The sequence below is a fragment of the Gallinula chloropus genome, assembly GCF_964237585.1.
Source record: "Gallinula chloropus genome assembly, chromosome: 8".
NCBI classification, from domain to species: Eukaryota; Metazoa; Chordata; class Aves; order Gruiformes; family Rallidae; genus Gallinula; species Gallinula chloropus.
The window spans coordinates 9,821,859-9,839,337 of record NC_140093.1 but is presented as its reverse complement, the minus strand read 5'-3'; the positions used below and the strand labels follow the sequence as shown (position 1 = coordinate 9,839,337).

The following is a 17,479-nucleotide window of genomic DNA, read 5'->3' as shown; positions in this document are numbered from 1 at the left end:
TGCTGACTCAATTACACTAGCCACATATTTGACCCATTATGTTAACCTTCACAGTTGAAAGGAAAACACCTTTCAACTTAAATCAGGACAGCAGGGAACAGAAAGAGCCAGAATTAGAAGGAAAAACAAGAACCCCACACTATTCCTGGCTTTCCACAAGTTGTGAAGCCATAACCCAAAGTGAAAGCACAAGCATCCAGAGGGAGATGCAGCAGCACTGGCTGCAGGACAGCCTGCAGTCAGCCCTAACCTGTGTGCACACATGAGCGCTGGAAGGATGCCTGAAGGATGCGGCTTACAGGGTGGCTCCGGGGACGTAAAGCCAGTCGGCAATGGCAGTGGGCAGGTGAGTCATGACTTGCAGCCTCACCCACCAGTAGGTCTCCATGGGGTTGTAACGGTTGTTAGGGCATGGGGAAGTGAGCGCGTCCACGATGTCATTCAAGACCAGAGACATGTCCTTCAAGCCACTGTTAACGAAGGACTTCATGAGGGCCGTGTGGTGAGTGAAGTACTCCCTCCCGTAGTCCTCCCGCACAGTGTCGCCGGCTCCGTCCCACAGCGCCGCCGCCTGCCTGTCGATGCCGCCCGCCGTCAGGATGCCTGTCGCTGCCACGAAGTTACTGGGCTCGATGAGGATGACTCTGACACCCCAGCGGTACATCTCCTGCCGGAGGCAGTCAGAGAAGGCTGACACCCCAAACTTGGAAATGCAATAGCAGGAGCGAGAGGGACTCCCCATCCGTCCCAACATGCTCGTGATATTCACCACACGGCCTGCAGAGAAAAGAAGAGGGAGAGGTGATGGGCTACAGAACATCTGAGTAAAGAGGTGCTCTGCTGGATGATGCCGATTTGTAAAACTGAATCTTGAAAAGGCATCCAAATCCCGTCAAGGACCCTCTCTCCCCCGATTCCAGTGAGGTTAAACCCTGCTCTGACCTCCTCCATGAATGGTACACATGCCTGCCTCTGTAGTAAAAAGGGTTTACAAAGCATACAAGACATTTCCCTCCTAATTTCCAAGTAGGGAAGCACCCAGATCTGAGGCTAGCACCTGTGTGTTCACATCACATGATGGGTAAGCTACCTTTTGTAGTGAGGTGGGGTTTGTTTAGTGGGAACATGCTCTCTGGAAGTGGTATCTGAGCAATCTTCTCAATATATCCCCTTTGTGTTCTCAGAGAGCACACAGCTGTGCCAGCATTCTCCAACACGTGCTAAATAAAGAATCTTTTCAGAGTTCTGCTCATGCAGATCTTTCTTTAATAAAGCAATGACTTTTGATAACATTTTTGCCTTGTAAGGTATCTAAATGACTGTTATTAACCTTCATTTATTCCACCACTACTTCTGTAATCATCTATGAGTAGAACAACATTTTCAGTTATCCAAACATAAGCACTCGGTGGACTTTGGAAGCCAGAAGTATCTTGTCTGGCAGCCAGCCACTTATTCTAAAGGCAGCCTGGGGTCCTGTGCCATATCTGCCAGCACCACATGAAGGTCTGTGATCTCCTGGGATGTTTAAGATAGCACCTGCTGTGGAGGTGCTTGGACTGGCCCATACCACCTAATGCTTACACAGCACTGTGAACCCTGCATGCCTCAGACACTCCCGTTAGGCTGCACAGGCACTCCTTGAAGCAGAGCCTGACTCCTGATTTTCACCCCTGTCTCTCTGCTGTGCTGCAAAAGCTCTCACCAAGTGCTGCCACGCTGCCCAGCAGGTACCTTTAGCTCTGCGAATGAGGGGCAGGAAAGCCTTCGTCACCCTCACCGTGCCCCACAGGTTGATCTCTGACACCTTCTTGTAGTTTTCTAAACTTGCAAATTCCACCTCTCCAAAGGTCGAGACGCCAGCATTGTTCACCAGGCCCCACAGACCTGCCAACAAACACAGTTAAAGAGTGGAATGAGGAAGAGTGTCACAGAGAAGAAGCCCTCCTTGTTGTTCAAAGTGATCCCACCCACTGACAAACAAAACCCCCAAACCCTGGACACTTTTTGTAGAAAAATGATTGAAGAGAAAAAAAAAACCAATAAGGAGTAGAAATACACTTTTGGCATACTAGAAGTGAAACCAGGGGGGCTTGTTTGGAACATCAAGGAGAAAGAGGGGGTCACACAAGCATTGCCTCCTTGAATGTCTCCTCTGAGGTGAAAGGGGCTTTGCAGCACTGGATCTTGCTGATCCTCTTTTATGCCTTCTGTCTTCACTCAGTGGCCACCATGGCTTTTGCAGTTTGGTGGGGGCTGAACTTCCCCTCAATTTAAAGGCAGGAAAAAAAAAAAAAGAAAAGGAAGGAATGCAAATATCCTGGATTCCTAAATCCCCTTCACAAATATGACTCACTGTTTTGGAGAGTGCAAGTTCACAGCCCGATTAATAGCTGTGTTTTAGATCAGGTATTTGGTTTCCCTCAACTCTAACTGTAGCAGAAGATTGCAAACTTAAATCCAACCCTTAAAACTACTAGAATTTAAAAATTAATGTATTCTGTGCATGCAGTCCTGTCAAAATTAAACTGACTGCACTTACCAAGAGCTCCTGCACTGAGCTCCTCATATGTTCAGGATTTAACAGGTCACTGAGGACTCAGCCCTTACTGCAGGAGTCCCATGACAAACATTTGTAGGACGGAGTCCATACTTTGTGACTTTGTTGAAGCACAGGACTAGGGAGCCATAAACTGCAGGAGGAGCAAACAGAAGAGATGGAACAAGATAACAGAGTTGCTCCTTGTTAGATGTCCTCCCATACAGCATGGTTATTTTTCACTGTGTACGTACGTAGTTGGAGTCAGGGCCCCTTTCCACTTCCTGACCTTTCTCTTACCACCAAGAGCAAACACAGGGCTAAGAAGGAGTCTCCATCTCCAGGGAGCTCTGGCATTGCTAACAAAAGCACCCACGTCATGCCACCCTGTTGATAAAACTTATCATGCTCTCTCTAAAAAATTTCTGGGCTATTTGCCCTTCCTCTGCTCCACAGCTTCCCTGCCCTGATGTATGAAGTCCTGTAAAAACTTCCAGCCTGTATTTATTCATGGTCAGATAGTAACCATGTATTGTACCAAACACAGCCCTCTGGGTGAACTGCAATATTCTACCATTGCCCAATAGACACCAGAGGAATTTCTCCTCCTGGTGCATTTGAAAACACCTTGCTAGACTGGCTCTGCTCTCACGCCAGCCCTCGCAACCCTGCCCTGTTCCCAGCTAAGTTCATGTTCCCTGAAGGCTGCTGACCAGCCATGAACAGCAGCCCAGAGGTCACATCCTACCCAGTGACCACAATGCATCAACTATTTCTTCATGGTCTGTCCCAGCATGGGTTTGTCTATGATACCTGTCACCGTTCCTTCAGTTCTCACAATGTGATCCCACCCTTCAGCCCTCCATGCCTGTCTCTGACAGGCAGTAGTGAGTATTGCTCCAGTTCACTGCCCTACAGCTCCTCCTGAAAACCCCTCCCTCATCCCCACCCAGCCACAAGAGACCCAGGGGCCGTTTGGGATAACAGATAAATCACAGCCTGCAGCAAGAGCCAAGAAAACCTCTTGCTCACCTATCCTTACTTTATGTTTCTAAATGCTGCATTCAGACAGTTCTACTCCTGTTCTGTCCAACATCCCCTGCCTGTCAGTGCAGGGGGTTGAACAGGGTATTTATATATAAGCTGCCAGATTTAATGGGTCAAGATAACTCTGAAATTCACACTTGTCTAGCAGCCAGCACAGCATCTCAGCCTGAACTGCATCCCCTGCACTGCTACACAGCAAGCTCTAATGGCTAGCAGGAGGACCACAGAAACAGGGCATCTGATGGTGTCATCTCACCAGTAACAAAAGCTATACAGAGCAAATTTGGCAGTGATTTACCACAGACTGCAGAAGACTTCAGCTGTCAGTCCCAAACTGACATCTCTAGAGCATTCCTGACTCTCAATTTCCCTACAATTACTCCCCATTTCTTGGGTTATGAGATCAGAGTCAGGGATGTTCATGGAAACATAAGTGACAAGAGCTCATCCCTGGAATTTCATTGCCCACCGACTGGATCACATTACCCAGAGAACAAGTGCAGGCAGGCAGGCAGTCACAGGGCTGGTGGCTGGACAGCAGAGTGTGCACAGAGCAGCCTTATCACTATTGCTGCTTTAGTGTCAACACTACAGTGGGAACAGCAGAGCACTGAGAGCAAACAGGGTGCTCCTATCGACAGTAGTTTGGCCTTCTGTACACAGCCCAGGAAGAAGAGGTGTAAGTGTACAGTGCAAGACCTGTTCTGCTCAGTGAGCAACAAGCACCTCTGTACAAGGCACCTCGGTCTCAATAGTCTCTCTGTTCCAGCACTTACTTATTGAGCACTATTTATTGGCAAGCCCCAAACCTCAGCCACACTGGTGGGCCTAAAGAGAAGCCTTTGCTGCTTTGCACACTGTGCTAGAGCAAACAACTACAGGGTAAGGCTCTCAAGAGCAGAAGGAACCGGTCCAACTTGCTGATCAAGGCTGCAAGACTTCTCTGTCCCTGCTACACACACTGCTGCATTTATAGAAGCAGCAGAGCTGCTCTCTTACAAGCTTTCACTCGGTGGGAAATGGCTCTGTGCTATCACTGCTGTTGCTGGGCTCTTTAGGAAAAGCTTGAGAAGCTGTGAAATGTGCCACAAGGGCTGGGTGGCTGTGTAGGAAGAACCATGCAGAGAGAACATGTGTGGGATCAGAGCTTGTACGTAACTCTGTTACATTTTATATGGGTGTGCTCACCTACTCTGAATGAGGATTAGAGCTACTGTTACTTACTAGCTTTACACTTGCTGTGCACAAAGACAGGCCCATGGCAGTCTCACCCAGCCTTCAAGAGGAGCCACACTACCCTGAAGTCCTGGAGCTGCAAATGTGAAACTTCAGTCCACCCTCAGCCTGGGTCTACAGCTGCTGTCCAGCTTGCTACTTGCACAGAGGCTGCAGAGAAACCTATGCAGAGCAAGAAGCCTCACAACTTCACCTCGTGGGAAGAGGTTTGATGATGTCACACCAGGCTCCAACTGTGGGCTCACATCCCACTGCTAAACCACTTCCAAGAACAAAGGAACCCTGAAGAAGGAACTCCATCTTCTTTTACATGCTCTTAGGGTCCACGAGTTCAACTCTTGCTTTAAGGTGGCATGTGGCCAAGCCCAGCCTGGATCCTGCCTCACGTGACCTCTGGGATGTTGTGTGGCCAACTGAAAGCATGGATTGACCTGGCAGAAGAATAATCCAAGTTTGCAGGGGGGACAGGTCAGTCTTGTGCTCCAGCTCAGCAGCCAGTGCCTATCATCTCTTCACTGGCAAGGTCACTACAGAAAGGTCACTGTGAGCCAGGCTGCAGCTGGAGCACCAGGAGGGGATCATGCTCTGGCCATCCTATGACCTTCACAGACACTCAAGGAGAAAGACACAGACTTTTGTGGGCTTGCTGCCATTCATCAGTTTTTATGGGATGTACATGTAGAGCTTAATCCTGCAGCCAGTCTCAGTCTCTTTCCACGTGGCTGGCACACCAACAGCAAGACATTTCTCCTCACTCACCCAGGTACAGCACTGCCTGACCATAAACCATGCACTGTCAGAGGCCTCCAGGCTTGTTAAACCTCTTTCAGCAGCATGGAGAGGGAATGACCCAGCCCATGCATGGCCTGCTTTGTAGGAAGGATTCTGTGAGCACAGCTAAGAGACAGCTGTGCTGGAAATACAAAGATCCCCACATACCTTCCTCTGGCTCCTTCAGGGTCCTCTTCACAAAATCCAGTGCCTGAGCCACCTCCTGGTCACTGCACACATCCATCTGGAGCACTTCCATGCGATCTGACTTCATGTCCTTCAGCTCCCTGGCTCCATCGCCATTCTCGTCCTGTTCAGCAGAAAGATGTCCCTCTAAGATGGGCAAGAAGCAAGGCAGCTTGGGGCCAGGCTGGAAAAGCTTCTATCCCCATGGACAGGAAATAGAAGCTATTGGAATTGCACAGGGAGGTGTAAACCTGGCGCACAACAGATAAACACACAAGCCATGTGAACCAGTGTCCAACCCACCACCACCTTCCCACTGCCTCCAGCACAGCACAGGCGACACAGCGTGCTGAGGGACCACACAGACCCCTTCTCACATGAAGGGCTCCACACACGTAACGCTGAGGTACTGTGCCAGCCTGGGTAACTGTGGATGGCTCTCCACTGCCTCAGTCTCCCTGCTCTGCAGGGAACATAGCAAACACCTGTACAGAAATCAGACTCAGATTTCCTAGGCTTGAAAGCAAAAGGCTAATTAGGCACTGTACTCATGTCTTCCCAAAATATTGCTTGGCTTCTAAAGAAATAGTATTATGAGGCCACTTTGAAAGCAAGAACAAGTCTTCCTTCCCACACACACCATAGGTAATATGAAAGTGATGGCTCTGCTTTCATTTCTATTCTTTTCCTTGCCTTTTTTTTTTTTTTTAACTATTGTGCAGGGGGATTTTTTTGTTTAGTCAGACACAAACACACTTCAAATTCCAAGTTTTACCTGGTCACTTCCAGACAAGATTGTTGCCTAAGCCTTACAGTCCTGCTCAGGTGGTATACAGCACACACAAGCGAGAAGAGCACAGGTTAGCCATGCAGCTCCGCAGTAGGCTCGAGGTTTAATTCACCAAATTACTCCCTGAATCACTGTCTCTGCCTCATTAGGGAGGAAGAAGTTATGAATTGGTGAGTCACCATGCCTGGCTGCCACTCTTCCTTTAGCACTTGATACCAACTCCCACAGCACAAGGGCAAACAAGGCGAGCACCCCTCCCACAGTCACCTGCTCAGCTGCCTCTGCAGCCAGGCTGATGTAAAAAACATGTAACTGCTTCATTTTTATTTATATACCTCAGTCTATTTAATGAATATAGGACACAACATCTCATTTCCACCTTCATTCCAGCAAACAATGATGTGTGACAAAGGGAAAGAGCTGAAATGCCCACCACAGCCTTGAGCCAAAAAGGGCAGCTCTCAAAAATCAGTATATAGTTACATGATGCCATAGTAGGAACGAGCTGCTGGCCTCGTGGCTACATATCACTTCACAACTGACTTATTTCCAGGTATCACAAAACCAGCAGATAAAGACTTGAACCTTACCTAATGCCTGCTGAACATGGTGGCAGGCTGCGTCCAGCCCTCTTACCCAGCCATGAAAGGAACCTCTGAAAGTGGTGTGACATAGTCACCAAAATACTGTATTCTCTTTGAAATGGGTGTGGGTTGTGAGATGCCTCACTGTATTTCTGGAAGATGCTTTTGCATCTCACTGCATTACACAAAGTTCACTTTCAGCTACTCAACACTGAATAAAATTGAGCTAATTCAGCTTGTCAAGAGAGAGACTTATTGTATCTATATAGAAAAAACCCTTAACTACATCTATACTCAAGTACCAGTCATCACTTAAGAGCACTGAAAACATTTCCTTGCATGTTAATTTTTCATAACCCTTATGAACTAAACAGGAAATACTTCTAATATTTTTTGAAAAAACAAAGTCAGCAACTTAGAAGTCCAGTATAAATACTTTGTATTCTTCATATTGAAATTAATTTTCCCCTTTTGCCAATGCAACTCAGCCTGCAAAGTTACCTTCCCAGCTACATTTATTTGTGGTTGACAAAACATACTGATTTTGGAAGACACAATGTGTAATATCAATTCCAACAGCTTTTCATAGTGATGGACATCACCTCAGACATTATTTAACTGTGAAACAAATCACTCTTACATCCAGAAAACCTCTTCACAAATGAAGCTGCTATGTATTTTTACAGAAAGACGTCAGCATCATCTGTGGTCAGGGGCTGTAAGCACATTCCCTGTTCAGACACCCACATGGTACTTCCTCCTTGTGTTTCCAACGGTGGATTTGCTGGCTGGGAAAATACCCAGAGCAGTTCCTGTGGGAGCAGTCAGGCTGTCCTCCTCAGGAGGGTCCTTGTCACCTTGGGCTCACCAGCAGGAGCCATACGGCAGCACAAGTCAAGTGTGGTCCTGGGACCAACAACCCAGCTGTTCCTGCAAAACTTCTCCCTCCATCCCTTTGCTGTCACATTTTTGGCTGATTTTTGTCCTCCCAGAGGACCTCCCACCTTCTCCCTTGCGGTTCCATCAAGATTGAAAGCCGCCCTCCTCCAGCCCAGCCCCTCAGCCCCCAAGTACCCTCCAGAGGAGCCTTCAGTGGGACTCTGCAGTTTCCTCCCAGCTATCTCGTGTCCCCCGGTTATCCTGCCCTCGCAGCCCTGCACTGGCTGCCCACCCCACCCTCTGCCTAGCAGGCACAGCTCCTGGGCAGGGAGCCCCACAGCCACACAAGCCCTCTGCAGCCAGCAGAAGAGCTTTGTTCCAGCTCCCAGCTGTCTCCCCTGCCCCTCCTTTGCTCTTCTCTCTGGCTAAAGTTCAGAAGATCCTGAACCAGAGGGTGCTGAGGGGTGGGCAGAACACACAGGGGCTTGTTAGCAGAGAACTCCTCTGTAACAGACTGAGCCATGGCCTTTTCTCAGGAAAGCTCATGGATTCAGGATTAGGTCCTGGAAAGCACTTGGGCACCTGCAGCGAGACGTCAGTGGGAATCAGGAAGCCACAAACACAATGCTGAATGCCCAAGGATCCTGTCAGCTCGCTCTGTCTACGACAGTTCCCCCCCCCGCCCTGCTGCTGCTTACCCACCCACTCCCTTCCTGCCTTTCCTGAGCAGAACACCTTCTATTTGTCATTACTGGATTCAACCTAATTAATTTCAGACTCCATCCAATCTGTGAGGATCATTTTGAGCCCTATTCCCCAACGGGCCTGCAATCCTCTGCTTGGCATGCCACACAGTTCTTTCCAAGCGAACTCTCTATTCCACAGGCACTTCCAAGAACATTTCCCTGGGACTAAGCAGCAGTCACAGGTTCAGAGTGTACGTTTGCTCACGAGACTGTCACGAGGGACTGCGTCAAACCCCTTACTCAGGATACATTTATTCCTTCCCCTTCAACCACCCTGCTGCTTCGCCAGAACGAGATTAAGATTGACATGGCACAGCCAGTAACTGGTAAACGTAGACAGCGTGCATCACACTAGACATGTAAAGTCTGCATTTCAGCATGTTGCAACTTCCTCTAGTGCACCAAAAGTGAGCTGCCTGGTTAGCAATTTCAGAGGTCTATCTCCTTTGGGAATTACAGTAGCTGCCCTCTTTCCAGCTTTCTTAAAATCCCTTGGCCTCCAGGTGCCCCTGACAATACCACCCATGGGGCAGAAATCACAATGGCTCATCCTTTAAGAGCTCTTCAGTACATTTCATCAGGCCTGGTGAGCTTGAAAGCATCCATTTATATAAACATTACCTGTTATTTTCCTTTTTTTGCCTGCAGCCCTCACCAAAACTGCTGGCAGCAGGCATCTGAAAACAATTTACCCTTTTTTTCAGCAAGACCAAAGAAAATAAGACAATGATTGTTTCGAGTTTTTCTGTACTTTCTACTTTCCAGGTTATTTTGTAATCAATTTATGTGTGTTTTTCCATCTTAATCCTAATATATTAACAGATCCTTTCTCTGTGGAGTTGTCCTTGCTAAATGAAATCCTTTTCACACTTGACACTCTCCAGTTCTATCCCATCCTGCATGAAGTATTCTTGCTATTCCTGCAGCTTTACTTTTGACTACCTGATCATTAAAAGCTCCTGATACCCCCAACAGCATATCTTCTTGTATTCAGTGCAAGAGCTTTCTGTGTTGGCTAGTAAATCGGGGATCCTTTAACTCTCACTATAAAAGCATGCAAGTAAGTGGTGATGGAGTAACTACGTGTTAATTAATGGCCTGGCACCTGCTCTATGACAACTGCCCCATACCTGATCTGACCCCGCAGCTCGCTCTTCTCTCATGACAGGGTAGGTTTGCATTTGTCACGAGCAGTTACACGCGCACTGCCAGTCACCTCGGGGCAGCTGCCCCCTCAGCCACGCTCCTTCACGTCTCAGCAGTGATCACTCACATGCTCATACCCTTCTCTTCACAAATGACCTGACCTAAAAGCTCCCTGCCTTCACTGGTGTTTCCTGCTCCTTTTGGATCCATTGTCCTTTTCTGCAGTCAGTATATGCTGCCTTTTCTCACAGCAGCCAGATCTAGATTCATAACAATTTGCATCCCAAGTGCATTCTACTGTTAGATTTTTCAGTAAGCTCCTGCTTATGAAATTTTAAATTCCTAAGCTATTATTTCCTTCAACCAACACAAGGCTGTTCCATGAGGATGCTGGCTGTCCCAATATCCATAGGAACCATTTGGCGGTCTTACTTTTGTAACGACTACCCTGCTATATGTGTTACCATGAGACCCCGACCTTCAGCTGCACCTAAGGGCAGGTAAGACACCACTAAAAATCCAGGAGAAAAAAAAAAGAACCCACAAGTGAAACCCTAGGGCACTGAGTCCAGGTGTGCCAAAAATATAATAACACACAGTACAAGAAAAATCACATTCTCCTGCTCTCTACATCCCCTTCAGGGTTCAAGTGCTCAGTCAGACTCCTGAGAAGTCACCCACAGACCAACCACAATCGCTGAGATATTCTCTGTGGAAATGAAGAATATAAGTACTGAACCACAGAAGTTTTGGCTCCAAGTAAAAAGTCACCAGGCCAAATGAAAGGGGGTGCTGACAGCTGCCCGGCCATTCTGGGACAGGGGATAATCCATGATTAAGTAGTAACATGGTTTGAGGTGTTCTTTTTAATCAATAAAGCAAGCAAGCAAGCAGGGCTTACTTTGGGAGCATTTATTTTCTTTATGGGGCTTCAAATGGTGCCTGGCCCTCTCTGCTTTGCAGTAGCATGCTGACTTCAGAACAGCCCTCTCAGACCCTCCTATTTCCCCTCTCTTTTCTGTTCCCTACACCTGCTGCCCAGCAAAGTGAGTGCCTGACTTGCTATCAACCAGAGACAGGCATCCCAAAGCAGCGTATGACATGATTACTGAAGGATTTATAGATCCTCCACATGGAAATTTCCAAATCGTGGCAATTTTCCAACAGGACTCTCTTGCTCTCACATTTCACAATATGTCAGCTGATAATAACTTTCCCTTCTGGTGTGGTGGAAGAACATAACCTCTGCTGAGATCACAGAGGCAACCAGGGCCATTTTTTTGTTTGTTTGTTCTTACCCTTCACACTACTCAAGAATCTGTGGTCATCACTCTTTGATCAACCATGCTGAAATGGCCACCTTCAAATGGAGAAACCAGTGGGTGTGAACTTATTGTGAACAAGTCAGGTCTGAAATTACAGGAGCATTAACTAACAAAACAGCAAAAAAGCATAGTAAGGGTTAAACCCCAGCTGAGATGGGAGCAGAGCTGGTACAGTTTATACAGATTGCACAACACAGGTACCTGAAACAGCAGGGACTGGGATGGGTCTGCAACCCCCTTCTGATTCAGCGTGCCTAAACTCATCCCTTACAACAAGAGATTCCATATGCCAAAAACAGTTGACAGAGGATGAGACCTACAGGTATCAGAAAGGTACATAAACTTGTTTATTCAGCTATCCAGAAACTGGATAGCTTCTACAGAAGCTGTACAAGCACAGTTGGAAAATACTTTGGAACTAGAACCCAAACAGGGCAGGAGAGGCAGCTGAGAGAGGAGTTTGAGAATGTCCCAAAAGGATAGTGACAGAATGAAAGACAGCAACAGAGATGTCAGGGAAAATAGAAAGCCATAGTAATCCTGGACTAGCATGTTTATTATGTTTCAGCACTGCTGAGAGGCTTCCAGCAGTGAACAGTGCCCTACCTGTCTGTCAGCTACTGTACACACAGGCAGCTAACAGACAGTCCCTGCCCTGAAGGGCTCAGAATTATAGGAATGACAAGATGCAACAGGCAGATGAAGCAATGGAAGATGTCATGATCACTGGTCACTGCATTTCCCCCAGGGCTTGGACTAGGGAAAACAGAGGCTGCAGGTGACAATGCTGTCATTTGAGCAGCATTTTTTCCTCTAATCAGGGAAGAATGTTGATCAGTATTACTACTCACCGCAAGCAAGCATCCTGCAAAAACAGTAAATCCTTTGGCGTGAAGTTGCTTTGCCAAGGCATGCCCAAAGCCCTTGTCACAGCCTGTGATCAGCACTGCCTTCCCTTCAGCCTGCATGGGGAAAGACAATACAGTGCCATCAGATACTGCAAAGCTGCAGGAACCACCACCACCGACCAACACAGTGCAGGAGCAGCCTGCAGCCAGGGCCAGACACTGTTCAGGATGTACAATTCCAGCTGTGAGCCACAGCAGGCACATACCTGCCTGCATGCTAACCTGGCTGTGATCTAAACTCAGCAGTTTCAGTGGAGCTTCTGCTGGGCCAGCTTGTGTAAAGCAGATGACAAGATCCCTGTGTAGAAATACAACCGGCTCCCAACTGCTGTGAAACACTGAACTTACTCGACTGCTGATCTGTAACTACTGGTGTTGCCTTGAACCCCAGAACAGCAGCCCTTCCTTTCAAAGTATCAGTGGCCAGAACAGAAACATTTCAAAACAAGTTTGTGATCTACCACCTCATGGGCATGCTAAGAAACAGGAGCACAGAAAACCTCCCAAGGATGGTATGTCACCTGCCTGACCCACGCAGCAGCTCTTTTAACTGCAGAGTGGCTCTTGTCTGCTCCCCACCTACTCCCACTCTATGCGGTACTTTCCATGCTGTATTTCAGCATGCAGGCATGTGACTACAGGGTAGGGTTTCCTTCTGAAACACTGTGCTCTTAACAGGAACAACTTATCAAATCCTACAGTTCTCTCCTACATTACTATCTTTTGACTGACGGATAAATTGAGAGTCTTGATACTCAATCTGGTATGATACAACGGGCTTATGACAGATCTGAAAACAGGATCCCATACCAAAACACTGCACCTTCCCCCTCTTTGTTTGCTTGAAAGCCATACCTCTCCTGCTCTCTTCACCACAGCTAGGAAGCAATAAACTTGGAAAGCTCAGCCCAACTTGCAGGCACCCAGCTGCAGGGCTGCATGCTGCTCCAAGCTGAAACCACATCCACGAGACAGTAACGCGATACAGTAATAAAGATCTAGAGAAGGCAATAAGGAAGTGAGGTCACTTCCACCTCTGTTACTGTATTAACAACAGCTGGAACATGAACATTTGTCTTTTATACTACTTACACACGAACTGCACCAGCTCGTCCAACCACTTTTTCAGACAGAAATGGGGCAATCGCGGTGCCCCAGCCTCTGATCTCTTTGCTGACATGCGCAGCAGTGAAGTGGCAATAAGAAGTAATTGCAGGGTGATAGTGATCAGAGCACTACTGCACAAACCCAAGATGTGCAGAGCAAGGAGCTACACCCTGTCCTACATTTTGTGTTGAAGCTATTGCTTTCAAAGGGGAAGAATGATCTGAAGTTGAAACGAGAACACATCAAAAGCCTACCCTGCATTTATCATACAAACACCCACATTAACACAGATTCCTGTGCTCAGGCACAGAGCACCCAGCCTAAGCTCTACTAATGCTCTGAAGGTAGCTACAGCTAAAGGACATGCAGTAAGACTAAACACACCATGCTCAGTCTTAATCTAATTTACAGTGACACAACTTCAAGTATGAGCCAGACCACAGAATCTGCCAAGGTTAACTCCTGTGTTAATTCAACAACCCGGCCCTTGGAGAAGAAAGGATTTGACTTTTTTCTCTGTCCCACCTCCCTTTGTCTCTGAATCCTGAGAACAGAAAACTTCCAAAGGGCAACAACGGAAGAGAAGAGTTGTGATCACACCTAGAGCCCGGGACAGGCAAAGAAAGTCCATACCCAATCCTCAGACATCATTAGCTCCTTCATCAGCCGTTCTAATAAGGACAGAGCTCAGCTGCAGGAAATAAAAGCAAACGTCTGGGCTGTGTTCCTGTGTGTGTCTAGTTTTAGCTCTCAGCAGCTGGTTTGCTCTCTCGGGTTAAAAAAAAACCAACCCAAACCAACAAACACCAAAACATATACAAAAAAGAGGAGGTTTAAGTATCAGCTGTGAACAACTCACAAAAAGTGAGAAACAACTTACAGTAAGCACAGGTTCCTGTGATTATGTTAATTATTTGCTATTACCCTAATTGCTAGTAATAAAATGTGACTACAACAGCAACATGGTTTGTATGAACTGAGGCCCCAGCTGCGCTAACAAGTGTGTCAAGAAAATCCAAGGGATCTACTACATCTCATGTCTGTAGCTGCCTGTCTCTGTGCCATGCCTGGTAGACAGAAAGCTCTCAGGGATGAGAATGGGGAGCTACCCCATCCCCAGCCACAAAGATCCTATCTCAAAAACCCTCCAAGCACGGAAAAGCCCAATTAACCTTATCATTTGAAAGTCCCAAGGTAAGGCCTAATGGGCCTCACTTCTGGTTTTGATAAGGTCAGTCTGCAGTGCAGTTTGACACAGTGGAGAGACAGGCAAGCAGGCAGGACTGGCTATTACCTCTCTAGCAGGCACCACAGTGACCTTGATCAGTGTTTTGAGGAACTATAGGTGCTCTCAAGAAATGCTGCCCAGGCATCAGCACTCACATACAGTGCTGCCAGGGCACTAAGCTCAGAGTACAGCATGATTTCTTGTACAGGAGGTGCTGCATCTGGGCAGGGAAACACTGCATCCTCGCTGTGCAACCCACAGCAATGTAACACACAGTCCACACAAGCACCCCCAGCAAGGCAGCCCAATTTCACCTGCAGCCAGCTCAGGTGTACACACCTGAACAGCTTTTCCTACTGGACTATGATCGCTTTGTTAACTACCAGAACTTACTTTATTCATGCAGGTGATCACAATTATATGCACACCCTGCAAAAGAGGCTAAGGGAAACAAAGCTACTTTATCAGCCCCAGCGTGTCTGGACAATTCAGGAACCCACCATGCTTGCTTAGACTTCATCCTCTTCCACTGTGTCACTTGTTCTTTGGATCCTGTTCCATCTGACGCCCTTCCTTACACATCTGCTTGTTATCAAACAGATTAATTTGAAGATGAGAGCAGTGAAACTCCTTGATCCTTATTTCCAGATGAGGAAGTTGTAGTTTTTAATCCCAGGGAGAAGAACTTGAGTTATTTATTATTTTTTTTAGTACTTTTGGAGGTGGGATAGGAATGAGGAACATCAGAGGGGTAGAGTGGATGGAAGAAGGGTGAAGCAGGAGCCTGCACACAGCTCAAAGCTGTTATCTGGCTGCTTCAGAGAGGCAGGACTGAGCTGGAGGCCCTGAAGCAAAACCATAATTGCTTGCAGGTTCTCCCTGCTGCCTGCAGAAAGCCTGCATGGAGCGTAAGCAAGAGCCAAGGCAACTTTAATCCAGTGAAAGGACTCCAGACATTTTGTGTTATTTTTAAAAAACACGTGAAGGCAGCCTGGTTTTGTGACGCTGCTTCACTCAAGGGGCTTTTCTTCCTTCTCTCTTACACTCACTACCACGCTGAGAGCCCTGGAACAAAACCCACAGGCCGCTGCTCCTGAACCCGGTGCCATAGCGTGGGGGCCAGGGCACAGCGATCGGCTATCCCGCGGCCCGGTCGAGCCCCGAGGGGCCAGCAGCCACCAGAGGCTCTTCACAGCCCGGCACTTCATCCCCGCTCACGGCGGCTCATCTGCCGCTTCGGCTGCCTGTACAACTGCCCCGGGCGCGACGCCTCAGCCCCGGCCCGGCTGAACCACAGGCGGGCCGGCCGGCCCGGCGCCATTTTGGGCCCCGGGGGAGTTCCCCGAGGCCTCCCTGTGGCGAGCCCCAACCGGGCCGAAGCCTCCCGGCCCCTCGCCGCGGTACTCACGGGCAGGGCGCGGCGGGCCCGCCGCGGCAGGAGGAAGAGGAGGAGGCGGCGGGCCAAGCGCCGCCCGCCGCCCGCCAGCAGCAGCGCAGCGCCCAGCGCCAACAGGAGCATCGCGGCGCCTCGCATGACCACAGCCTATCGCCGCCGCCGCCCGCGCCCGCCCCAGCCCTTCCCCCGACCCGCCCCCCGCCGCGCCCCGGCAGCCGGGGCACCGGCCCAGCCTCATTCAAACGGCAGCAGCGCCCGGCAGGCCCGCCGGTTGCAAGGTAACGTGCGGGTGGTTCGCTGTTGCTGCCGTTGGGCCTCTGCGGGCGGGCGGGCGGGGCGGGCGAGACGGCGGGCGGGCGGGCGGGCAGGCAGGCGAGCGAGTGGCTCGGCCTTGGCGGCAGAGGCAGACCGGCTTCGTCTGACCTCCGGCTGCCGGGCAGCCCGGTGACCTTGCCCGCCCGCGGGGAGGGGGCGATCCGGGCGGGGCAGGCCAGGGCGGGAAGCGGGGGGCTCTGGCATCTCTCCCTGCGCGGCCTCCACCTGCATCCCGCCCCCGGCCGCTCACGCGTGGGAGGCCGCGCCCCATCTCCGTGCCGTTCCGCTTCGGCGGGCGCGGGGCCGCCACGCACTCATCCGCCCTTGACGAGCCCCTTCCCGGCCGCGGGAGCCGCGCCCCTGCGTGGGGCTGGGCCTGTGGGGCCTGCCGGGGGAAGGCCCATCCCCTCGCCCGCTCCCTACAAAATTCCTCACAAAAAAAACCCCACCCCGAACCCACAGACCGCGTGGGCAGCAGCCGAGCTCTCGAATCTGACCGAAGCCCCTGAATTTCTGAGGATTCCCGGAGCCGACGCGTCCTCCCGAGCCCGCTGCTCCCCGCTGCTCGTTTTGTGGGACTTCCACTGGCTTTCGGTCGGGGCCTGGTTCCTCGGCAGACAGGCAGATGAGCCCTAACAGTTAGATACCCGTTCTCAGCTCTGGATTGGCTTTGTGATTGGAATTTACTTTCTGTACTTAACTCGTGTTCGGGAGCTGTTTTGACCCCATAGTGAGTTTAACAGTGGTTCCCTTTGTATGTTGTCCAGCATCACCAGCTGCTTAATTGCAGAGAAATGTATTTTTAACCGCAGGGCTGCACTAGTTATAAAGCCCAAGGATTACTTTGGGAACATGTAACATAACGTTGCCCATGACTTGAAGTTATACCTTGAGTTTAAAATGATATAGCTCATGTGAAGTAATGTATTCTGTGTAAGTGCCTTAATTTTCAGCTGTCTCAGAGAATATAGTTAATAATGCATTAAAGAAGAAGTTTTCATGGCATCATTTAAATGCCTCCCTGCTCATCAACTTAGCTTGGAATCTTTTCCCTTATTTAAAAGCATCTTGAGGTGGTTGAAGTTTGAGCTGTTTATCTCAGTGTGAGGGACTGCAAGGGGGAAAGATGAGTTCCTTTGGACTTTATTTTCCTGTTGAAATACGTGAAGTCAGCATGACTTACAAGATAATTGAGCAACTAAAACAGAGGTGCTATCTTGTATTGCAGAGCTAAGGGAGAACAGTCTTGCTGTTGTAGAGTGTGTTAATTGAAAGC

The 17,479-nt window shown here is 49.1% G+C and overlaps 1 protein-coding gene across 1 annotated transcript; it reads right to left on the bottom strand.

Moving 5' to 3' along the window:
- Positions 1–295: 295 nt before the first annotated feature.
- LOC311194556 (D-beta-hydroxybutyrate dehydrogenase, mitochondrial-like) lies at positions 296–16,026 on the bottom strand (the record flags this gene model as incomplete). Its single annotated transcript, XM_084267672.1, has 5 exons — positions 296–777; positions 1,735–1,887; positions 5,762–5,903; positions 12,101–12,211; positions 15,901–16,026. 5 exons carry the CDS (start codon positions 16,024–16,026, stop codon positions 296–298), a joined length of 1,014 nt encoding a protein of 337 aa, XP_084123798.1.
- Between the last annotated feature and the right edge of the window lie 1,453 nt (positions 16,027–17,479).